We start from the raw sequence: 24,387 nt of genomic DNA on the forward strand, positions 1-24,387 counted from the left end.
TGTTATGTTATTTATTTTCACCAACATTCTTGAATAGTATCATACGTGTCTTCCCTTAAACTTCACTGAAGAGTTATATGTCTTCAATAAATTCTTGAGTTGGTTCATATTTCAATTCATGAACTCTGACAACTTGCTGTTTTCTCTTCTTGGCCAAAGCCTTCGAAGCTTTGATATTGAAGCCGTCCTTTAAGATAGTTTGTACTTCCTCTAGCTCCAACCCCGATAATTCTGGATAACAGAAGTAGCAGAAAATAGTGGATAAACACGATAATCCGGCGAAAAAAGCAAAGGTGCCTGCAGGAGTAATATTCTGTAACATGGTTAAAAATGTGGATGCAATAACTAGAGAGCCAGCCCAGTTTGTAGCAGTTGCGTACGAAGTCCCAATACCTCTCACGTTTTGTGGAAATAATTCCGATTGCTGCCATGGAACAGTACCGATACCAAGGGCGTAGAATGCAGCAAACACAATAATGAAGATAATAATTACAATACCCCAGGAGGAGAAACCAGAAGAGACCACAACAGCGACAGTGCCATCAAACTTAATGCCTAAATAATGGAAGGCAATAGAACACACAACTAAAGCCATGGTCATTCCTGGCAATCCGATTAATAGAATGGTTCTACGACCAATTTTGTCAATACAGAAAAAGGCAATTAAAGTAAAGATAAAATTGGTACCGGAAACGATGATTGAAACAGCGGAGGAATTTTTGAAACCAACAGTTTCGAATATGGTACCGGAGAAATACATCAATGAATTCCAACCGGTAAATTGTTGAATTGCTTGTAGCCCACAGCCAATAACTAAAGCTCTTAAATTAGATGGAACTGTGTGCAATTCTTTGATAGTATTCCAAACTTTTTCAGGTACGCTTTTACCAGGAATGGATTGATTTAAAGTAACAAGCTCCTCGACTTTACGCTTAATGATCTCCTCCGATGTGTCAGTGTAACTTCTTTTAAGAACTTCTGTAGCCTTTTCCAAATTACCCTTCATGACATAATATCTTGGAGTGTCTGGCAAGAAGCACAGGCACGTAAATTGCACGGCGGTAGGGATCAGGGACAGCCCAACAAGGATTCTCCAACCGTTGTTGACGTAGTTTAACCCAGCACCGCAGCCGTAAGCAACCAGTTGACCACCGGTCAACCATAAGGAATTAATAACGGTAAGCCTTCCTCTAATCATCTTGGGGGCGATCTCGCTTATAAAAAGTGGCGCGATTAAAGAACCGATACCGACACCGAAACCCATGATTAGTCTACCAGCGGCCATTTGCCAGAAAGTATGTGCGGAGACCTGAAGAATTGCGCCAATAACAAACATTAGATTAGACCCCATCAAACAACGCTTCCTACCAAACACGTCAGCTGCAGTACCAGCGAAAATACTTGTGATCAATGCCCCTAGAGAAGTTGCAGCAGTGACAATTTCTTTCTCCCTGTAAGTGAGTACCTTATTGTCTAGATCAGTTCCGATCGAGATCAGGGCACTAGATATATAACCAGTGTCGTAACCGAACATGAATCCGGATATGGACGCAACAAAAGTCAAAATAATAATGAAGGGTGAAAGAGATTGATTGAAAGTAATCATGACAGATGTGTCGTCCTCGTCATTTACGGGTTTAATCTGAATTCTGTCTTCGTCATCGTTAGCGGACGCCCTTCGTATTTCGTGTGACTCAAGTGTAATTTTAGTTGTCTTTGTAGGCGAGTCACGCTCATTATCAAACTCTACGCTATCAGCATCGTCAACAGTATCGTTAGCATTTGACTGCGATACCTTGGACGTGAGATACGGCATATTAATTCTCATCGTACTAACGACTGCAGAAGTAAAAGAATGGAGGATATATATATATATGCAGTACGCAGGCAGTAGATTTTGATAACGCAGCAAAGAGGAAACCTTACTAATGAGTAAACGTAAAATTTATATCTGTGATCGGGACACCATGGTGTTGAAGACTTGTTCATTAACCATGGCTTAGTTCTTATTTATATCTTCCCCATCCGCAGTAGCGGGTTGAGTTAGGTCGAGCTTTTTTTTCACATGCCGTGGGGAAGCCATATTTTTGCGCGACCTGTGGGGGCAGTGGTTAGTTCTGGAGCATGTGAACAGAACAGCAAATAATAGTGAAAGAAATAAATAACAGAATCGGTGGTGTAATCTAATTATAGGCGCGTATTGTCTTATATAGATGTTGGTGTTATCACAGCTCATCGTGGGAGACGATCCTATCCATGGCCTCATCAACAGCTTGTTGAATACTATTGACGGCAGACATAGATGCAGATGGTTCTATTGAGGTTGCTGAGGCCGTAGACTGGGTGGCTAGAAAAGGGGCATTCAGTACAAGATTGGATGCTTGGGGAGAATATGAGGAGGCTGTGTAATTTTTCACTAGGCCGAGAGTGACCAATATGCCCTTGAAGAACTTGAACAGAAGCCAGAGCCCGAGTTTGACGGGTAGCTTGAAAATACGACGCCATAGAACCCATGAAATGCAGCATACAAGGAATCCTAGCGATAGGTAGACGTCTCGCTTCTCTTGGTGGGAGGCATTCTCCAGTATTTTGACCAAATCAGCGGTTTTCTTGAAAACAGTTTCGAACTGAGTGTATTTGTCGTCAATTTGTGTCAACGAGTTGGTTTGAGCTCTCAATTCATCCAAGTTTAAGTCGCTTTGCAAGATACCCGACTGCAGAATTTGATTCCCTCTTACTAGGTTATTGGTCAGTTGTTTGGTTTTGCTGAGGAGTTTGTCCCTCGTGCTATTCTTTTCCATCAATGTAGGCTCTGAGCTTGTTGATAACGATGCTCCGTGATGCAGCTTGTCATAATCCACAGCGTGACCTTTTATAGCGCGGTCTCTTTCCTCGTCATTCCAGGCTAAATCACGTTTGTGATGTTGTCGTAGAATCTCTTTGATCTTTAGTCGGTAGCAGTAAAACCAATCGATAAATTGCAGCACGGAATCCAGGTCTTCGATCAGCTGAGTATATATTTCCTTGTCCACTTGTTTGTCCAGCTTAGCGATGTGCAGTTTATCACACTGATCGTATTGAGGGCTTTTTTCCCATTGCAATTTCAATTCAGGGTATGTGTATGTCATTTCGACAATACTACATTTCAGTACTGACTCGAAATCTAACATTCCGTTCTCTACGATACTCACCAAATCCACAAACTCAATATCTTCCTCTCCTTCGTGGTTGTCATCAATGGATACAAGACTATCTTTGATACTTTGCTTACTTTCTTCGGGCTCTTCCCTTCGGGAGATTGTACTTATCTTCTGTAAATGATCCAGTAATGCATTTTGTAAAACCGCCAAATCCTGCAAAAAGGACATTACCATAAACTATCACGCGTTTTGTTTTGTTGTGGCCCTAGGTAGTGCAATGTATCTCCTGCATTTAATATTTGAACCTTGCTTATTTATGTTGGCGTTTTCCAAACTGCGTACGTATTTTCTTGCTACTTAGGTGTCCACTTTACCCGGATAGCTTGTATAGAAGGTTTATAAGTACTTTCACTGGTAAAGGAGTACCATTTGTTTAACTCGCGGCTACATCCAGTTGTTTGGAGAGTATTTTATATCTTGGAGTCTTGGAAAAGTTTCCAATGACGCCTTTTGCAGTTGTTTATGATGCTTATACATGTATTTGTTATGCTACTTTTGGGCATGGCGCTAGTAGCTTAGAAATGTATATATTTGACTTGCATTAGCGCTTTAACGATACAAGCCAGCTCCGGTAAGACAGTCACCTGTTTCAAATGATCTAATGAAGCGTCTATTGATTAGCAAACATATTTGTATTTTTTGATGCAAATATTGAGTGTTTTTTTTTTTTTTTAAGCAGAGAATGTTTTTGATGTTCTCAAAGGATGGTGTGGAAAAATCAGAAATTATCATTAACGATACTACAAGAAATTCAATCACAATTATATTTTGTTAATATTTATAACTTATAGAAGTTTTTTCAGAATTAAAGTCTCAAAACCAATTCTATGTACTGAATTATAATAAACTTTTTACACGCAGAAATATTGTCTTCATTGTTCAATATATTTTTATAATTAGCCGACTAAAAATGAAATACAACTTCAAAAAGAATGGCTTTTTTGTTCAGACTTTCCTGGTAAAACATAGGAACAAGATTATAAAAAACGTTTGGATAAAGAGACATTATTCCATATCGAACCAATAAAATACCTTAAACAAGGTGAAAAGACTCTTAATCTGTCTATTCTTTTCAATAACTGGTGACTTTCCCGCCCTGACCCTTTTCGAAGATTCCATCGATTTTTTGAGGGAATACGGCACATGTAATAAAGTAAAAAACAAGATAACACGCTATAGATATACGAGACATCTACGCAGTTATCAAGCTACATTTCATATCGATGGTATTGATGGAACGAGAGATATCCGGCGAATTTTCTTCGGACGACGACGACGACATTCTTTTAGAATTAGGAACAAGACCACCGAGGTTCACCCAGGTACCATCGTCATCAGTAGCGTTACAGACGCAACTGCCCGCAGCTGTTAAGGTTGCAACAGCCACATCAAAGGAAGACGATGAAAACAGTAATGTGCTAATAAATCAATTGAATAAAGCTCAAGGTGAAGCTAGCATACTTCGTGATAAAATAGACTTTTTAAAAAAGGAAAGAGAAAAGGAGAAGAGCATTCAAGCCATCAAGGTAAATGGATTGCAACTCAAGCATCTGCAGGAATTATCCAAACTAAAGCAAGAATTACAGAAACTAGAAGATGAGAAAAAATTCTTGCAGATGGAAGCGAGAGGGAAACCTAGAAAGGAGATTATCACAGCCGTGAAGGCTCCATCAACAACATCGTCTGCTAATGCAAATACAAATAATTTAACACCAGATTCATCCTCAGTCGCAATTGAAGCCAAAACTCAGTCACCACAGTTAAAAAAACGTAAGATGAATGATAATTTGCTCAAAAATAATGCAGTCCCCTTAAACCCAAATAGAATTATTCCTGATGAGACAAGTTTATTTCTTGAATCACTATTTCTTCACCAAATAATAGGTACGGAATTGAGTACAATCGAAATATTAAACAGATTGAAGTTTGATTACATTACCGAGTTCAAATTTAAGAATTTTGTCATTCCCAAGGGTGCGCCTATAGGAAAGTCCATAGTGTCCCTGCTTTTAAGATGTAAAAAAACTTTAACCCTCGACAGATTTATAGACACTCTGTTAGAAGATATAGCGGTACTGATAAAAGAAATATCGGTCCATCCCAATGAATCAAAATTGGCTGTTCCATTTTTGGTTGCGTTCATGTATCAGATTATACAATTTCGTCCAAGTGCTACTCATAATTTGGCACTGAAAGATTGCTTTCTTTTTATTTGTGATCTGATAAAGATTTATCATCATGTACTGAAAATACCAATACATGAATCGAATATGAATTTGCACGTAGAACCTCAAGTTTTTCAATATGAACTAATTGACTATTTAGTTGTTTCATACTCTTTTGATGTCTTAGAAACCATTCTCCGAGTATTACAATCACACCCTAAACAGACATACATGGAATTTTTTGATGAAAATATTCTGAAATCATTCGACTTTGTTTACAAATTAGCATTATCCATTTCATACAAACCAATGATAAACGTAATGTTTAGTGCAATTGGGATACTCAATATTATCACTAATATTATCCTAAATATGGAGAATCCTTCAAACCTGACATCCTTAATGAGCAGTAGTTGGTGGAGGGATTGTATTACGAGGTTATACTCCCTCCTGGAAAAGGAGGTTAAGAGTGGCGACGTGTATAATGAAAATGGAGATAGTACAACTCTTCATATGTCCAAATTCTATAATTTTTTTGGATTAGTCCGAAATATTGGTGACAATGAATTGGGAGGACTGATATCAAGGCTAATTCATTCTGACCGTTTGCAAAGTATACCTAGAGTAATTTCTAAAGAAAATATCGGAATAGATAAGGATGAATTTACTGCACTTATGATGAACTACAAGCTAGAGAAATGGCTCTTGGAATTAAAAGATGAAGTTCTGAATATCTTTGAGAATTTATTAATGATATATGGAAACGATGCCACCATAGTAAATGGAGAAATGCTTATCCATTCTTCCAAATTTTTATCCAGGGAGCAGGCATTAATGGTAGAAAGATACGTGGGACAAGACTCTCCGAACTTAGACCTTAGATGCCATCTTATTGAACATACGCTAACCATAATATACAGGCTGTGGAAAGATCATTTCAAGCAGTTACGTGAAGAACAAATTAAGCAGGTAGAAAGTCAACTGATCATGTCCTTATGGAGGTTTCTCGTTTGCCAAACTGAGTCTGTGACGGCGAACGAAAGAGAAATGAGGGATCACCGGCACCTTGTAGATAGTTTGCATGATCTAACAATCAAGGATCAAGCCTCTTACTACGAAGACGCCTTTGAGGAATTACCAGAATATATCGAAGAGGAATTGAAGATGGAGCTAAACAATAGAACCGCAAGGATAATGCAAGTGAAATACGATGAAAAATTTCAAGAAATGGCAAGAACTATTCTTGAGTCAAAATCATTTGATCTAACCACATTAGAAGAAGCTGATTCGTTGTATATTTCAATGGGTCTGTAGAAACGTGAATTATGAGAAAGACGAACGAGTCAATGCTTTATGAAACCTTGTAATGCTTAATATTAACTATACATAATTTATACTATTTATTCGTTTTAGAAAAGAATAAAACTTATAGAAAATATCAGATTCAAGCAGAAGCAGACTTAGCAGAACCAGTTTGGAAACCATTCTTGAATCTTCTAGAGACGTGCTTTAAGTATCTCATTCTACCGGTACCAGTAGTATGTCTTCTCTTTGCTTTGGCAGCCCAGTTGTGAGATCTAGTCTTAGCGGATGGGTAACCACAAGAGGAACAGGTCTTCTTTTGAACATGGAAAGAACGACGACCACATCTGTTACACAAAGTGTGAGACTTGTTGTGACGCTTACCGAATGAAGGAGTACCCTCTATTTAGAGATGAAAACATAGAAGTTAATTATTGTTAGTAAAACTATGACTTTTAAAAAAAACTTCAAAACTCAACGTCTTAATTAGTGATCTTAAAATGCATCCTAAGTTGCTGGATGCTATATTATATGATTATTTCCCACGTCTACTTTTTTTTATCAACCGACTTACTATTCATTCTTCCTCTTTCAACTGTTAAATGTAATTTTTTCTCATAAATGACTCTGATGGTGTTTCTTTTGTCCCATTTGGTACAACTTAGAACATACGTTCTTAACTCATTCAGTTTCTTTCAAGTAAATGAAAATTCAGTTTTTCCTTAATGCTTCCTTTCATATAATGCTTTAAATCAGACCGGGGGTGTTTGAGCGTTGACTTATCAATTAACCATTGGTGTACATACTACCCATCTTTACTTATATATTCGTTTACCTATTTGTGTTATGCCCATGTGCAGTAATTCTCTTTTTGTCACTGTTTTCTATAATGACCTACACTTACCATCCAGCCATATTTCGAATCTCATCCTCCTTGGAGAAGCCCATTATGTTTTCCCATTGATAGTATTTGTGGTGTACGGAGTGCTTGAAAAAAGCTTGAATAAAGACTTTTAATGTACGGATGCTAGCGACTAAATATGTACAGGTGTTAATTTGTGCAAAAGGGTAAAAAACGCGATACTATTTTTATTCTGTTTTCGCGTTTGTTTTTATTTCAGAAGAATAGGTAAACACATAGATCGCTTTCGAACAAAATAAAGCATACCTCTGCCTCATCCTAAAAAGTTTAATTTTTTCTCTCCTTAAGTTGACATCTTTGTTACCACTAGCAACAGAACACAATATATAGACGCTATTATTTTCGCTACAGTATACACAATACTTCTTATCTTTTTATTTTTTCTTCGTTGAAATCCCATGATAAATATCTCAAGATTTCGTTATGTCGCATTGTTTCCCACCATCATCACCTGTTATTGATATATCGTCAGAAAGCCCACAGAAGGGACTGGGTGGAATTATTAATTCCTCTATATTAACTCTAGGAAAGAAACGGTCTGACCAAGAAGTGGAAGAGTATCCTACTCCGGATCCTTCGTCGAGTATCGGTAGACAATCTTCGCCAGTGAAAGACGAAAATTCGTGTTTAGATGATGCTAACTCCACCTATATGTTATCATCCCCTTTAAAGAAAGAAAAGGGACGCGCAAAACCTATCAAGATTGAATTAGATGCATCAGATCCCTCTCGTTTAGCTATTGGTAGAAAGAAAGCAGTCTGCAACGTTATTTTGCCTTGTAGAAAAAACATCTCTAGACAACACGCTTTCATTTCTTATGTTGCCGAAAGAAATGAAATTAAATTGGAATGTAATGGGACTAATGGATTATCCGTCCACTTGCCTGGTTCCATGCAACTACATTTGATAAAACCTTTCCCCACAAGAAACTTCTATAAGCTAATGACAGAAGAGTCCTTGGCTTCACAAAACGCTAACTTATCACATGCGAAGGCTCTTCAGAAGAACCATAATTTGATTAGCTTCGCCTTGGCGAAAGGCGAATCTGTGACCTTCCCATATATCCAAGGAACTTTAGTAAATTTTGTTGGGGCTACAGTCTGTCTCTCGTTGAAAGAAGTAGAACGTAGGTCTGAACACTGCAACAATAATTTTGATGAAGAGAATTCGACAGAAACAGAAGATGAACTATGCTTATTATTAACGAAGAATGATGATTTTCCTTGGCAAGCGGAAACACCTTCGATGAAACTTGTTCCGGTCGAGCATTCGCCTCTCACGGAACAGATCTCCAAGCGGCTACTTACTGCGTCTCCTATTACTACTATAAAAAGTTGCATCATTAGTCATAGGACGACACCGCAATCATCTTTCGTTATTAATCAGCCTTCCACTCCAAAAAAACTAAAGCGCGAATCAGTCCCATTGAAAAACAATGTTATACAGGAGACGCCGCTTCCTAAAGATAAAGTAATTGGATATCCAAGTACTAGCAGTAGAAATGATAATATTATTGAAAAGCAAACCTTTGAAGTAATTACGGAAAAGACGAGGGTGCTATCTTCAATAAGCATAGATGAGTCTCCTCGTAAACGTCTAAAGACTTCATCGAATAGTAATTCTAAAATTTTCCAGTCTCTTGCAGAACGAGGAATCATATGTGACGACTTAGTTCATGTGTTGTGCAATCATCTTGCATTTTCCAACCTTCAACAAACCCCCCTATCCCAATTACGAGACATCAATTCTAATACTTCCCAATTAAGCAGAGATGAACTAGGGGAGGTATTGGAAACTATCCCCTGTATTAGCATTATTGTACGTACAGGGAAGGATGCATCAGGCAAAGCATTAGAAAATGAGTATTACTATGACATTGAAAATGATGACAACGATGAGAGAAAGATTTTGTATAATTTGCTGAAAGGCGGGAGTCGATTAAGATCCTGTAGGAAGGAACATAAACAGTATTTTTGGAAAAGGCCAACTAAATGACTCTACCAAAGCATTCACGTTTCTATTCAAATATTCATATAGCATGATCGTATTGTCATATCGGCCAGAATTCAAATTTGGTAAGCCAAGTTAAAAGCTTTATAAACACAGAACAGTTTTTCTATATATTTTCCGTTGAAGGAAGTTAATACATAATCCATATACAATAGATTATTATGCCTAGATGTTATTCTATTTGTTTTTCGAGGTCTAAGAATGTTTAAAACTTTTTTAATTTGTATCATTTTCTAGTAATTACATGACTCGAGTTGAGCGAATCAAACGATAAGGCATCGTTTTCTGAATAAAGGGAGGAGATCAGAGTCGGCCTAAAATAGAGAAAAGAATGGAAGTAATCAATAAAAATCAAGAAAAAGAGAATCTATCACATAAATGCCTAAAGTTCCAATTTCTTTGGTTTTTCCCATGAGTATTCCTGGTTGGTGAAGTGACCATAAGAAGCGGTTGGCAAATAGATAGGTCTAGCCAGATCTAATTCTCTCACTAAAACACCTGGTCTCAAGTCGAAGTTCTTTTTGATGATTTCAATGATTTCATCATCCGATTTACTAGCTGTGCCATAGGTGTCCACGTGCAAAGACAATGGTTCAGCAATACCGATTGCATAAGAAAATTGAACTTGGACTCTCTTACACAAACCAGCAGCGACTAAAGATTTGGCAACCCATCTAGCAGCGTAGGCAGCAGAACGATCGACCTTAGAGTAGTCCTTACCGGAGAAGGCACCACCACCGACGGATGAAGCACCACCGTAGGCATCAACAATGATCTTTCTACCGGTCAAACCAGCATCACCTTGAGGACCACCAATGACGAATCTACCAGAAGGTTGAATGAAATACTTGGTATTTTCGTCTAACATCTCCTTTGGTATGACCTTTTCAACGATGTCTTTTTGTAACTGAGTTCTTAAATCGGCAGTAGAGATTTCATCGGCGTGTTGGGCAGAAATAACAACGGTATCTATTCTCTTTGGAACCCATCTACCGTTATCATCTTCGTATTCGACCGTAACCTGAGTCTTTGTGTCTGGTCTCAACCATGGGATGGAACCATCTCTTCTGGCATCTGCCATGGCCATATTCAACTTATGAGCTAGAAGAATGGTCAATGGCAAACCTTCTGGAGTTTCGTCAGTAGCATAACCGAACATTATACCTTGGTCACCAGCACCTAAGTCTTCCAAGCTCTTTTCATAATGTAGACCTTGAGCGATATCTGGAGATTGCTGTTCGATAGCAACTAAAACATTACATGTCTTGTAGTCGAAACCCTTAGCAGAATCATCATAACCGATTTTCTTAATGGTATCCCTTACGATCTGTTGATAGTCAAGTCTAGCCTTAGTGGTAATCTCACCAAACACCATAATCATACCAGTCTTAGCAGCCGTTTCACAAGCAACCTTTGAAAATGGATCTTGCTCCAAACAGGCGTCCAAAATAGCATCAGAAACTTGATCACAAATCTTGTCTGGGTGACCTTCACCGACGGATTCAGAAGTAAATAAAAAGGTTTTGCTCTTGGACATTATGGTACGCGTATATAGTTGCAAATTCTTGGTTATTGAGAATTATTAAATACTACAACCCTCTTTTCAAGGTTAAAAAGAAAGCTCTAACAAGAGATATGAAAAGACCTTGTTGAAAGGACAAATTGAACCTCCTTCTTATACGTCTCAAGACGACAGATGACTATCAAAACGAAAATTAAGATTTCTTGCATATGAAGATTTGATGTCGTTTACAAGAGCTATCTCAAAATTTCATCGGTATTTGGGTCTCGCTCAATTTCTGGCGTGGACCCATCGGCGGAAATACGCCACAGTTTTCCTACCCGATGCCAGTCACGTGGATAGAAGTATATCAATTCGCCGCTAAAATAAGACCAGATGGATTGCGAGTAAGATACGAAGAAAAGTTTAATGCTTTTCGATCTATTGAGTTATGCATAATGTCTAAGTTTCGGTTATTTAATGTAATACAAATTCTAGTGCACGAATTATTTTATGTAAGAGGGAAAAAGCTGACTGAACTTGGACTTTTATACTGCATCCGTTCGTAATCTGAGAATCAAGTCAACTTTTTAGGCTTTTGATCTTTTCTTGAAGGACTTTAAAAGCATTACTAAACACTTATAGGTGAAGGAAGTATTTCTCTTTTCCCCACGTTACCAAATGTCCATTTCCAACAACCATAAATCACTAGAAACGCTAATGCAGCACCCGAGATAACATCGTACCAATGATGTCTATGATCAAAGACTCTTGAGATCATTACCACTAGAGCCAGTAAAGGGCACCAGATACAGCTTCTTGTATGGCGAGTTGTAAACACTTTTTGCCAAAGATACGTAAAACCCATGGTACTTACCATAAAACTTGAATGCCCACTCGGTGTGCTTTTCAAGCCTTCATAGAGAACCCATTTGTTAGTTTGCTTACAAATATCCAACCCAAACAACGAAGAATCAGAATCACTTATCTTTTGAAGGTCGGGTATACATCTTTCAATAAAATCTGGTCTCAAATTTCCGATGATCAATTTTAAGGCGCCTGTTAACGCAGCATTAATGCTTATTATCAGCATTAAACACAATAAACTAGTGTGCATAAAGTGAAAATCCTTCGAGATGCCGTCTGGTCTTTCTCTTAGCCATGTTACTCTATTTTTCTTTAGCAGATCCTTCTCGAACATACAGGTCCAAATGATGACCATGTTACTCAACCCAACACTCAAAATTAAGCAACCTAGTGGGCCTACAAGTTCGTTTGCCACGTAACGTTTTGATATGCTAGAGTCATCAAGACTGAATTGGATGCTCTGGCCTCTAGGCACTAAGGATATCTCTGAATAAAGGAATAATATCGTACAGAGGCCAACTATCATATACTGAAAGTAGTACAGCCCGAAATACTCCTTATGTTTCTCATCCGTCATGATAAATATCATCTAAAGTGACTTATAACAGGTTTACTTAGGCGCTGATCTAGTGGTGAATTACCTAAGAACGAAGTAAAGTTTGTTGCATAGGATGGCTTTCTTTCGTTCCCTTAACTTTCTAAAGTTATAAAGTTCACGTGGCAACTACAAGAAAAAAAATCTGACGCGTGAACAATAACAAAAACTATCAACAAATATAAATAGGTGTATAAGGAAATGAAGTGATAACCACAGAAAACTCCTAATCTAATAAACAGTACACGTAGAATTTATAAAGTTTGATTGATTCTAATATTTTTATTTTTTATATAAAGCCTATTGTAAATAACTGGAAGCGTTTGTTAGAATATAAAAAAAGAGGTTGAAACAAAAAACATGATAAAAAGGTTGCCAGCAATAAATCCCAGACGTGAGAGAATAACTTCTTTTGAAATTAATCATTTTAAACCAATAATTTATTATTATTATTATTATTATTATTATTATTAGTGTAAATCAACGAATATGTACAATTCTTCTCTTTAGATTTTTTGGTCTAGATTTTCAGATTCTCCTGACCAAATGACCGTGAAAACCAGACATGGGAAGGTCACGTAAGTTTATTTTTATCAGAGGAGAAGAAAAATTAGGCATTCTTCTTTTACCTTCTTTGTGTACAGTTTTCGTATGGTCAAAATTAGAGGGGAAAGATTATCATGATAACTGAAAAATGGGACCAAATTGATGTGACGGGAAAAGAAATAAACAACGAACAAAAACGGTAAAACAAAGGAAAACAAAAGTCGATAAAAAATATATAACAGAATAATGGCAAATATTTTGTCTTTTCTTTTAAAAATTTATAGTTACAATGGGAGAGGGGTCACAGATAATTTAATGGAATAATTCATGGACTAATTCCTTGTAAACAGCAATCTGAAAGTTGTCGAGTTCAATTTCGTTTAGAGGAGGTGCAAAGTTAATCTTATTATTTGTTCTGTTTTGTGAAAACTCATTAACGTTAACCAAATCTTCAGTATTGTAATTCTTTACTATTTCTTGATATAATTTCAGTTCTTTTTGTTGATTGTCATAGTACTTAGAATCAATAGACAAGTTATTTGGTATGGCACACAACCAAATCCTAGTTTTATAATATTTGAACAACTCCTTTATCAAATCTCTAAAGTCATTTCTCTCCTCGCAAACATAGTAAAATGTTAATTTCTTTCTATCAAATTGGAATTCCGCGTTTAGAATCTTAATATTCAATTCGGGTTTAGAATAATTTGCAGTACCTGAAAAATGATTAGAAGAACCATCATTTGTATTATGGGATCGTGAATTATCATTCAAAGCTTTTAATTTACTTTGAGCAATATGTAAAGCCTTTAATTCATCCTCGAATTTATTGTGTAAATTCGTTGTTACTTCCCATGGTGTAGCAAACCTTAAAACTTGCTTAGATGGTATGATCAATTCAGTTAGCTCAACAACATCATACAATTTGGGGTTTAATTTTTTTTTTTGGCCTTTTTTTGACTCGATCAACATTTGAATAAATTCTTCATTTGGATAGTGCTGCGGTTCACTTGTAATCAAAGAATCAAAGTGAATTTTCTTTTTCAGAAAATTAATAAATAACGCCAAATTCAGATCGACACACGGTTCAACAACCAATACTAAGTCCCTTCCACGATCACCATCAATAATAACCAAGTCACCTCTTTTCATTAACAAATTGGTAGCTTGCGGTGTGGATAGTAATTCTAGTTTCCCATTTTTCAACGCGACCAATACTAATGGTGTATAAGCTAGAAAAGAGTTATTGTTATTTCTAGATGAGGAATCTGTTGTAAAAGACCCCTTTCTTCTATTCTTGTTGTTTCCATTATTGGAAATAATCCCGTTATTCGAATCTGGATCATTAATGTAATTCAAGTTACAGCTTCGCAAAACACCCAAAAAATTCAATAAGGATTGATACGTGTTACCTTCTTCATCTATTAAACTCATATTTTTACCATCATAACTTTCGTTAGAGTCGTGCAACTTCATCATTTTCTTAATATTATCTGTAAACTCAAAAACTGCGGAGCTAGCAAAATAACCGCTACCACAATCCTGATATAAGTCATGTAAGGTCTTGGATGAAGTCAAGTGTTTCCCCTGAATTAAGACTAAACCATTGTCCAATGCTACACTTTCTTCATTGGAGTCTTTGTTGTGAGGGTTATGTGAATTTGTAGAAGAGGGGACAGAGCTGCTTCTTTGCAGCTCAGCAAGGTGAACATCTTCAATACGTTCACTGTTGAAAATATTGGCTGTATTAGCGTTCCTTGATTGTTGTTGAAAGGTGGAGGGGTTCGGATTGAAGCTTGCCACTGGTTGTGTGTTTCGGCGAAACTGTTGGATTGGAGCCACATTTTGACTATTAATATTGCTGCTATTGCTGATATTGCTATTATTAGCGTCATTATTATATGAATGCGGAGATTGTACACCATTTCCAAAATCGGTCCCACCATTCATGGCCAAATGACTTGAATTCAAGTTATCGTAGTTGAATCTGCTGTTGAAAAAATTGAAACCTTGAGACTGTTGCTGCTGCAGTTGTGACGCTTGCTTCTGCTGAACTCCAGGCATTTGATGATTGATTAGCGTATCTGATATATAAGAGGATCTCCTGATAGTAGCTTCAGGATGAGATGATTGTTGCCAATGTGTTGGAAATTGCTGTTGGCTGCTAATATTGGATGGATTGCCAGCACTATGGGATGAAGCAGCAAAATTATTACCATTGATTGAATCAAAGCCTATGTTCGTTTTATTCACTAAAGGCATATAGTCCAAACCCCTTCGATTTTCCATTATTTCATTTCCACTTGTTTGAAATAAATTCGGATTGAATTGTGGAAACAACCGTTGTTGAGCTTGATAAGTGGCCATTTGAGTGAAATTCGAATTATTGTTATTGATCGAAGCAGACTGCGTAGACATTGGCTCTGAATTAGAAGATGACATTTGAAAGGAAGTTAAATTATTAGAAGGTTGCTCTTGAATGAATCCATTTTGGTGCGAAAATTGTTGCTGTTGTTGCTGTTGTTGCTGTGGTACTGGTGGTGGATACGGAAACCTATTCATGAAGTCAATATCATCAAAAGTCCTTCTGTTTTCCATACCACTTCCTGTACTTTTTATTGAGTTTCTTAAACTATTCAAGCCAGCAAGCGGATCGACAACATCATTTCTTGTGTTATCAGAGTTATCATTTAATTTACGGGGTAAATCTGATAACGATTTTCCACTGTTATTCTTGAATAGTAAGTCCTCATAGTAGTTTTTTAAATCCACATTATCGGAAATACTTGTCGTACTATTGATAGTGGGGAGGTCCATTTTTCAACCGATATATTATTAAGCACTATATCAAATACCGCTTCTTCTAGATTCTTCTTCTTGGGGTCGCTTATATCCTGTATAACTAACTATCTTGAACTTTTTAATACGTTTTATTCTTCTCTATGTATGTTGTTTAATATACCAAAGAACACGTGAACTTATGCTATCTTTATTTTTGACTGCTGAAGCAAAGAAGTATGTAAAGTAGAGCTGTTGATTATCCGTAAATCCTTCTCCTTGTCCTTTATTTTGTTTTTGTTTTGTTCCTTTAAGTGAAACACGGATCCGTAATGTTACCAACATGATTAGGGGAAGGACTTGTCTCCAAAAAAAACTGTTATGACCCACCCAATCCACTATAACTTGCGGCAGTGAAGAAATATTCATATTCGCACTCGGAGGCAATGGTGGACCCAATGGAAAGCTAGCCGATACATTTTTCCATTCAGCGTTGCGGGTTTTCTTTTTTGCGGCGTTGTAAACGGCTGTGGGAAGAGTAAAAAAGCAATGAAGGGGGTAATGGAAGGGTATTCAATATGATTACATGAGCAACCAGTAGAAGGCGCCATCAATGGCGGCCATGATTATGATGTAAACGGCAATTACCTTGGATTTATTTTGGTGAGCCACCACAGAATGAACGACGGCAGAAGGATTTGGCTCCTTGGTAGAGTACGGTAATGGTTCAGTGGTTACTGGCTCAGTACCATTCTTGCTTGCTGCTGGAACCTCAAAAACGATGCCAAGCCCCTTCATCATGTGCCAGTCTACATGACAATGTAGTAGCCATTTCCCTGGTAGTTCGGTTTTGATTCTCAAAACCGCGTAAGAATTTCCTGCAATGTTAATGCTATCCCTTATCATTGGTGTCTTCCCAGTTTGGGCCCAGTGGCGTAAATCGTTCTGGTACAGGTCCCATGCCTTGCCCTCTTGTACGTCTTTGTAAAGCTGACCTTCACCTCCGGTGCCGAGAGATACTACCTGAAAATGATGACCATGCATATGCCATGGGTGTCTCATGTGATCAAGTGCGTTGATAATCATGTCGTATGTTTTGTTGACTTCGGGTAAACTAACTGGCCCTTTTAGGTACTCACTGTACGTCCGGTTATTCACCTTGTACATCCCAGTTTCGTATTTAAGTTTCGTCTGCTCATCCTTGTAGTAAGCATAATTGAATTCGAACGTTGCATCTGGGTCAGCCTTGATGCCCAACTTTTTACTTTCCTCCTGCAATGGTTCTAGGTCACGATATAGTTCTGTCTTGGTGTAACCAGGCAAAAGTTTGATGCGAACATCACTCGGATTCTGAGACAGACGCAAATGTGCGTTGTCTTTGTAAAACCACCACTGTTTAGTTATATAACCCATCATTTTATTACAGCCATTGACCATACGAATGACATTCGACTCTGCCTTTAGTTTCACTAAAACTGTATATCTTTGTCCAACCGCTAAAGTTAGCGTCTGTACAATAAAAGGTCTAATTAAAATACCGTCAGTTTCTAGAATAATTAATTGGAATCCATCGAGGTGAAAAACTTGGGTACCGGACATACCTGAGTTTATCACTCTTAATAGTAGGTAGTTAGTGTCAGATCTTAATTTGATAGTTTCATTGTCAGAATATTTTCCATTGATTAATGACCCATCCAATTTGGGGTCAGTTCCCCCGGTAAGTGACAAAACTCTATCTTTCAAAATTTCAAAATTCCAGTCCGTATACCAATCACTCAAAGTTATAATTTCTTCTTGCACTTCGTGTTGAGCGAGTCCCTTGACATTTGATTTTCTTTTCATCGTGACAACACCGCTCACTAATTCATCGACATCCGTGACAGAATCAACTGTCTTCTTCACGTGATCATCATAATCTTTGCATTCGATTACCAAAATGCCTCTCAACCCATCTCCGTATTGCACTGATGAATGCGCATGGTACCAAAAAGTACCACAGGTTGATTTATCAATGGTGAAATTGTACCAATAACTTTCTCCGTAACCAATGGTAGGCTGTGTTAAATTAGGAATTCCATCAAATTCGTTTGCTAACGGTACCACCCCATGAAAATGTAAAGCTGTAGAACAGTAATCTTTCCAAATGGCATCATCTTTAGCGGCTTCTTCTTCCGAACATATCCAGTTATTCAATTTTAAATTAAGAGTATCACCAGATTTAACTCGAATTTCTGGACCATAAGTTTCATTGTAGCCATTTATAGAAATGTACCTTCTCTTATCAGGCGTGTATTCACTCATTACATTAAACTCCATGACATACAATGTGCCTTCTTCAGTGGCCTCTATAAATTCAAATAGTATCAGCATTAGCATAAATGCTTGAACCACCTTAAGGAATATGCACTTCATTTCAACGGTGTTTTTTCGATTTTTTTGCTATATTATTCGACGATTTAGTTTAACCGCCCAAGATATTCCACTTTATTAGCTTTGGCATTAATATGGACTATTATGATGAAAGTAAATCTTTTCGACAATCCCCGAAAAAGAGAGTAAAAACAATGGTTGCTAAGAGATTCGAACTCTTGCATCTTACGATACCTGAGTATTCCCACAGTTAACTGCGGTCAAGATGTTTTTCTTGAATCAGGCGCCTTAGACCGCTCGGCCAAACAACCACTTATTTGTTAAAATATTCATTGCCGAAATAGTATAGGACAAGTTAGCAGTAACGACAATATTGATAGATGAAGCATTAGCAATTACTTAAAAGTGTTGGAATAAGTGATTACTACTATACACCTATTCGTATAAATTGGATTAAGTTATTGCAACTATACGTCTTCGTATAAATTGAAGTAGAAAAATTCTAATAATAGAATTTACTGCAGTAATGAGATAAAGATCTATTAATTGATCAGAACTTATTATATAAGAAGATGAGTTATCACCAAATTCTTATCATTAACACTCTGATTTATGTCTGAACCTTTTGGTTTAATATAACCAATCAGCGTGTGTTTTATATACCTCTCTTATATAGATTAAGAAGGAACGACTATTCTTAATTATTACAACTTACTAAACTACTAATTATCAACAAAAAGCGTAATCGCTTACCACACCTGAAACTTACTTAGACACTCTATTGAAGGCAGTAATAATAAACATCATATATTGTTGATAATTAGTGTTAATAATTAGTTGTTTAGTAAGTTGTAATAATTAAGAAAAGTCGTTCCTTCTTGCTCCATACAAGAGAGGTACATAAAACGCACGCCAATTGGTCATATTAAACCCAAAGGTTCAGAAATAAATCAGAGTGTTGATAATAAGAATTTGGTGATAACTCATCTTCTTATTGTTGTAATATAAATCAACTATCATCTATTAACTAGTATTTACGTTACTAGTATATTATCATATACGGTGTTAGAAGATGACGCAAATGGTGAGAAATAGTCATCTAAATTAGTGGAAGCTGAAACGCAAGGATTGATAATGTAATAGGATCAATGAATAACAACATATAAAACTATGATAATAATGTTTATAGAATTGTGTAGAATTGCAGATTCCCTTTTATGGATTCCTAAATCCCCGAGGAGAACTTCTAGTATATCTACATACCTAATATTGTTGCCTTATAAAAAATGGAATCCCAACAATTACATCAAACTTCACCATTATCTCACTTTGTTGGAATGAAAATCAACTATCGTCTATCAACTAGTAGTCATACTACTAGTACATTATCATATACGGTGTTATAAGATGACATAAGTTATGAGAAGCGGTCATCGAAATAAGTGGAAGCTGAAATGCAAGGATTGATAATGTAATAGGATAATGACTGACAAATATAAAATGACAATAAAAGCATATACAGAATTATGTAGAATTACGAGTTCCATTTATTGGATTCCTATATCCTCGAGGAGAACTTCTAGTATATCTACATACCTAATATTATTGCCTTTATCAACAATGGAATCCCAACAATCATCTCAAAATTCGCCAATCTCTCACACTTATATACTAAATTCTAGACAATTATTAGATCTTTATCTTACTAATGCAGGATATTCTATCATTAGAATTTGCCTACTCCAATTTAATTGGTATCACCATAAGAATGCTTGTATTCATTTACCCAACATTATTAGTATCACGTTAAAGAATTTTCGTCATCAACTACACCAATTTATATAAATAAATGTATAGTAGTAATCACTTATTCCAACATTCTGTATACTGAGTAAGATTACCTTTATGAACAATGGAATCCCAATAATTATCTAAAAAACCACCATGGGCCAAAGCACCGGTGGAACGAATGGCAGAAAACAATCATTATCTTATATCCAGTTCCCAGAGAAATAAGACGGGTATACAAACGTTGATACTTTAAGGTAAATATAATAGTACATAGAGTCCAGTACCTCCATTAGGCTGTCATTCAAAGATCAACACGGAGGGAAAAAAAGCAACAATAATATAAGCAAAATAATATAATAGAAAGAAAATAAAACCAATGAGAAAAGATATGATAATAATACATCAACACTATTTTTGTAAAACACCTTCCTTATTCAAGACGTTTTCAACCTCATTAACGAGCTTTTTAACAGCTTTGAATGAACCAGAAATTTTCTTGAATTGCACAACACTCATCCTACCTTTTGGATAAATGTTGATCTCAAACAGCGTTGAACGCAAAGAGAATATATTTTCACTCGATAGTTTACCAGTTAAGGTTAAGTTGTTCGGATGTGATTTAATATTTTTCAAACCAAATTGAGTCCAACCACGCAACAGTTTCTCTAAACCATTAAATAACTGTCTTGCCGAAACCTTGGCATATAATTCTACTAATTTGTCCGAAGCAGAAGATTTTGAAAATTTTCTGAAAAAGGAGCTATTTCCAGTAGTATTTCTATCCTGCTTATGCTCTTTTAAATGGTCCCTTTGGTGGTCTTTTTCTTGTGGACCAGGGTTCTTTTCCCTAAGTTTTTGTACAGATTTATTCAATGGTGGTTCTATATCTTTTGCTTCTTTCTCGCTTTCTTCTTGTACTTCTTGGCTTTCGCCCTCTTTCTCTTCCACTTTTTCAGTATGTGAAGAAGAGTCCGACTGTGGTATCATTGACTTGACTTTTGGTTGTACCAGGGAATCTTCCTCGCTGTTCTGTTTTCGCATTTCATCGTCACCACTTAGTGGAGGAAGGCTTGGAAGATGCAAGTTATCAGTTTCCTTATATTCGGTGGATTCATTAAAACGGTCTGCAAAGTTTAGCTTTAATGCAGTTTTATCCTTAATGGTGGAGTCACCCACATCATACAATCTCTCATCGTTTGAACTATTCCCAGTATATTCGGCTTCTTCATTGACAGTTTCAAAAAGAAATTCTGAGTCATCTGCACTTCTTGGTGTTGGAATTCTTTGACTTTGTTGGTTATTAACATCGAGGTTGCTGTTTTTTAGAATATCGACCAAGTTGGTAAATGACTCCTTGGTAGAGTACATCGATAAGAGAGATAACCTTTTGTTTGACTCACTAAAATGCCTCGATTTTCTGGTAAACTGTGGTACTCTTACCTCAGAAATTTTCCTTAATTTTCCATCTGACAGATGTTCTGTTGTAGTTGAGGTAATATCGTCCTTTAACTGAGATACACCTTTAGCATCCTTCGGAAGAATCAAAGATTCATATTTGCCGTTAAGGTCTGATACTACTCTCTCCCCTGACAATTTTTCGGGCGCCAGAACACTTGGATATTCCATTTTAGACAGTTTCAATTCTTTCTCAATATTAAATGAAGAACCCAGAAATTTTGATCTTCTAATAGTTTCTAGAATTTTTTTCTCTGTTGTGAGTCTTTCATTTTCACTCCTCTTCGGTTCTACTGGATACACTGTCTCAATAGGGTTTGAGAACACTATTCCAGGATCAAGTCTTGATACTGGTCTAGTTTGTAAAGAAAAATTACGGCGACGAAGGATATTATCGATATCAGTCCCCAAATGATCGATGTTTTTCTCTTCGTTTTCCATCGGAGCAGAAATCGATCTAATATTACCATCTGGTTTCTCTTCTTTGTGCCTAGACAGTTCTTGCTCCAAATCGCTTATATCCATTTCAATCTGCTTCTTGAGTTCTTCCTGTTTCATTTTCAGTTCTTCTTTCTCTAGTAATTTTCTTGTACGCTCTTTTTCCTCTTGCCTACGTCTTCTACGTTCCAACTCTTCACGTGCTTTGGCTTCTCTAACTTTACGTTCTAGTTCTTCCTTCTCTTTTCTTATTTGTTCATATTTCTCATATTCAAAAATTTCATCAATTAAAGTTGCAAAGTTCGAGCTTGTTCTTTTTGTTTCTTTTTCAATATATTCCCAGTCGTCATCTTCTGCCAACTTTGCATATGTTGACATTAACTTGGTTGTTACAGATTCTCGTTTCATGCTAGGTATCAATGACATTCTCTTGATGGATTTAGAAGTTCTTTTGTTTTTCTTGGCAGTAGAAAAGACAGAAGCTCTTTTTTGATTTTTTTCAATATTTATAACTGAAGCTCTTTTATTACGTGATGCTGGTGTTGGAGAGGATTGATTAACAATTGTAGATAGTTTCTTCTTTGAAGAAAAATTCTTTGAAAGCCGTTTAGAAGATCCAGGCGTAGTCAAATTACTGGATGAAGCACTGGAAGCAGTGAATTTGTTAAAAGATATTGGCTTTTTACGAGACGATGATACACTAATCATAGATTCCCTATTTTTTCTGCGTTGTGGAGTTGTTGATAGTTTTTTAGAAGGAGAAATGGATAAACTACTAATTGATTGCCTTTTCTTAATTTGCTGTTGCTTAACAAGTTCCTTTTGAGTATCGCATTTGAACCTATACAATAATGCATATAATGTCTTTTCCGCATTGGCACCAGTTTCTCTTAATTTTTCCTTAATTCCATCAGGATCTCTTCCGTGCCATAGTATTACCAAATTTTGTAAAATAGTAGCGTCAATTGAAGAATTGCTTTCTGATAGTGGTGTGAGATAGGTGTCTTCTCTTGGCAAACCTCTAATACTCTTGGAATCTTTTATACTTGGATATTTTTGTAATAATGGATGTTTGAGTATGTCTCTAGTCTTGATTCTTCTTTCAGGATCAACAGTTAAAATTCTACTGATCAAGTCCTGAGCTTCACGTGAGATTTCATCATCAGAAGGTAGTTCAAACTCACCTTTTTGAACTTTGAGCAATAATGTTCTTATATTTCCGTCTTCCTCATCAAAAGGTAACCGGCCAGTAAGAAGAGCAAATAAGATGACACCACATGACCACACATCACTCGCAAAACCTTGATACGGTATACCAGACACAATTTCTGGTGCAGCATAGTGTGGGGACCCACAGGATGTCTCCAGTAGTTTTCCCTCGGTCTCTAATGCAGCCATACCAAAATCTGCAATCTTGATGTTATATTTATGATCTAATAATAGATTTTCGGGCTTCAGATCACGATGAACAATACCTAAAGCATGGCAGTATGAAACACCAATAATAATTTGCCTGAAAAATCTGATGGCCTCATTTTCTGGTAGTGGTCCTCTTTCGACTAATAAGTTGAATAATTCGCCTTTCTCTGCGTATTCTAATACAAGGTATAAATCTGCATTCGTTTCCCAGACGTCATATAGACGTAACACATTTGGGTGGTTTAACAACTTCATAATAATTATCTCACGTTCTATACCATAAGGTAGAGCATCTGGTGTGGTAGAGCCGACAATAGAAGTACCACTGACATTTCCTGTATTAAATACTGTCTTTGATATCACTTTTACTGCGGCCTCTTGTCCTGTAGATTTATTACGAGCTAGCTGAACTTTGCCAGTGCTACCTAGGCCCAAGGTTTCACCTAGTTTCCAAGGACCAATGGTGTTATCCTTTATGGCCGGAACACTGTTACCATTGACTGCCATTTGGATGTTATGTATAGTACTGTGCTGCGATTCCTTTATTGATTAAAGTAGTAACTATTCTCCACGAGTCCGCTGAAGCCTTAGGGAATACTAATAGTAATTACAGTCGAGAGATTAACGATAGGAGGGAAAGCAAAACAAAATAGAAAAGAAAACCAAGAAGAAATAAAAAAACGTGTGCACTTTCTTTCACTTGCTTTTAATCTAACATTGAGAAGAATCTATGGTGAGGCCGTTGATATTTCGCGATGGTATTGCCAAAAAAGGAAATAACGCAGATTGCGCGTAGTGACGAACGTATTTGACGCGTTTCTTTCGATGAAAAATGGAAATTAATAACATGGGAATTCTTGTCAGACGAAACTCGACGAAAACAAATAATTTCTTTATCTTACATAACGCAGTACTCCTAGTGAATTAAAATCTGAGTCAGTAATAGTGGGGATGTGTTTATGTGATAACAATGATGTTTGCACAAAGTACATAGAATATTTAAAGAGTTAAATAGTATAATGAAATAA

General features: G+C 36.6%; 9 protein-coding genes and 1 non-coding gene across 10 annotated transcripts; 2 read left to right on the forward strand and 8 right to left on the reverse strand.

Annotated features, from left to right (window-relative positions):
- Positions 1-73: 73 nt before the first annotated feature.
- On the reverse strand, positions 74-1,828 carry ITR1 (myo-inositol transporter ITR1; the record flags this gene model as incomplete). Its single annotated transcript, XM_056221696.1, has 1 exon — positions 74-1,828. One exon carries the CDS (start codon positions 1,826-1,828, stop codon positions 74-76), a length of 1,755 nt encoding a protein of 584 aa, XP_056081462.1.
- A 397-nt stretch (positions 1,829-2,225) lies between these two features.
- On the reverse strand, positions 2,226-3,374 carry SEC20 (Sec20p; the record flags this gene model as incomplete). Its single annotated transcript, XM_056221699.1, has 1 exon — positions 2,226-3,374. One exon carries the CDS (start codon positions 3,372-3,374, stop codon positions 2,226-2,228), a length of 1,149 nt encoding a protein of 382 aa, XP_056081463.1.
- A 1,058-nt stretch (positions 3,375-4,432) lies between these two features.
- On the forward strand, positions 4,433-6,679 carry LCD1 (Lcd1p; the record flags this gene model as incomplete). The annotated part of the gene is made up of 1 exon (XM_056221700.1): positions 4,433-6,679. One exon carries the CDS (start codon positions 4,433-4,435, stop codon positions 6,677-6,679), a length of 2,247 nt encoding a protein of 748 aa, XP_056081464.1.
- A 1,333-nt stretch (positions 6,680-8,012) lies between these two features.
- Positions 8,013-9,584, forward strand: PLM2 (Plm2p; the record flags this gene model as incomplete). Its single annotated transcript, XM_056221701.1, has 1 exon — positions 8,013-9,584. One exon carries the CDS (start codon positions 8,013-8,015, stop codon positions 9,582-9,584), a length of 1,572 nt encoding a protein of 523 aa, XP_056081465.1.
- A 397-nt stretch (positions 9,585-9,981) lies between these two features.
- On the reverse strand, positions 9,982-11,136 carry SAM2 (methionine adenosyltransferase SAM2; the record flags this gene model as incomplete). Its single annotated transcript, XM_056221702.1, has 1 exon — positions 9,982-11,136. One exon carries the CDS (start codon positions 11,134-11,136, stop codon positions 9,982-9,984), a length of 1,155 nt encoding a protein of 384 aa, XP_056081466.1.
- A 595-nt stretch (positions 11,137-11,731) lies between these two features.
- On the reverse strand, positions 11,732-12,556 carry LPP1 (phosphatidate phosphatase LPP1; the record flags this gene model as incomplete). Its single annotated transcript, XM_056221703.1, has 1 exon — positions 11,732-12,556. The coding sequence occupies one exon, from the start codon at positions 12,554-12,556 to the stop codon at positions 11,732-11,734; it is 825 nt and encodes a 274-aa protein (XP_056081467.1).
- Positions 12,557-13,420: 864 nt separating this feature from the next.
- On the reverse strand, positions 13,421-15,925 carry PSP1 (Psp1p; the record flags this gene model as incomplete). The annotated part of the gene is made up of 1 exon (XM_056221704.1): positions 13,421-15,925. One exon carries the CDS (start codon positions 15,923-15,925, stop codon positions 13,421-13,423), a length of 2,505 nt encoding a protein of 834 aa, XP_056081468.1.
- Positions 15,926-16,468: 543 nt separating this feature from the next.
- On the reverse strand, positions 16,469-18,298 carry GMC1 (putative oxidoreductase; the record flags this gene model as incomplete). The annotated part of the gene is made up of 1 exon (XM_056221705.1): positions 16,469-18,298. One exon carries the CDS (start codon positions 18,296-18,298, stop codon positions 16,469-16,471), a length of 1,830 nt encoding a protein of 609 aa, XP_056081469.1.
- Positions 18,299-18,451: 153 nt separating this feature from the next.
- On the reverse strand, positions 18,452-18,567 carry Smki_4.trna28L. Its single transcript has 2 exons — positions 18,530-18,567; positions 18,452-18,495 (listed from the first exon to the last, which is right to left on the reverse strand). It is a non-coding gene; the product is annotated as a tRNA-Leu (tRNA).
- Positions 18,568-20,455: 1,888 nt separating this feature from the next.
- Positions 20,456-23,866, reverse strand: GIN4 (protein kinase GIN4; the record flags this gene model as incomplete). The annotated part of the gene is made up of 1 exon (XM_056221706.1): positions 20,456-23,866. The coding sequence occupies one exon, from the start codon at positions 23,864-23,866 to the stop codon at positions 20,456-20,458; it is 3,411 nt and encodes a 1,136-aa protein (XP_056081470.1).
- Positions 23,867-24,387: the final 521 nt, after the last annotated feature.

This window comes from Saccharomyces mikatae (assembly GCF_947241705.1).
Source record: "Saccharomyces mikatae IFO 1815 strain IFO1815 genome assembly, chromosome: 4".
Taxonomy (NCBI): Eukaryota; Fungi; Ascomycota; class Saccharomycetes; order Saccharomycetales; family Saccharomycetaceae; genus Saccharomyces; species Saccharomyces mikatae.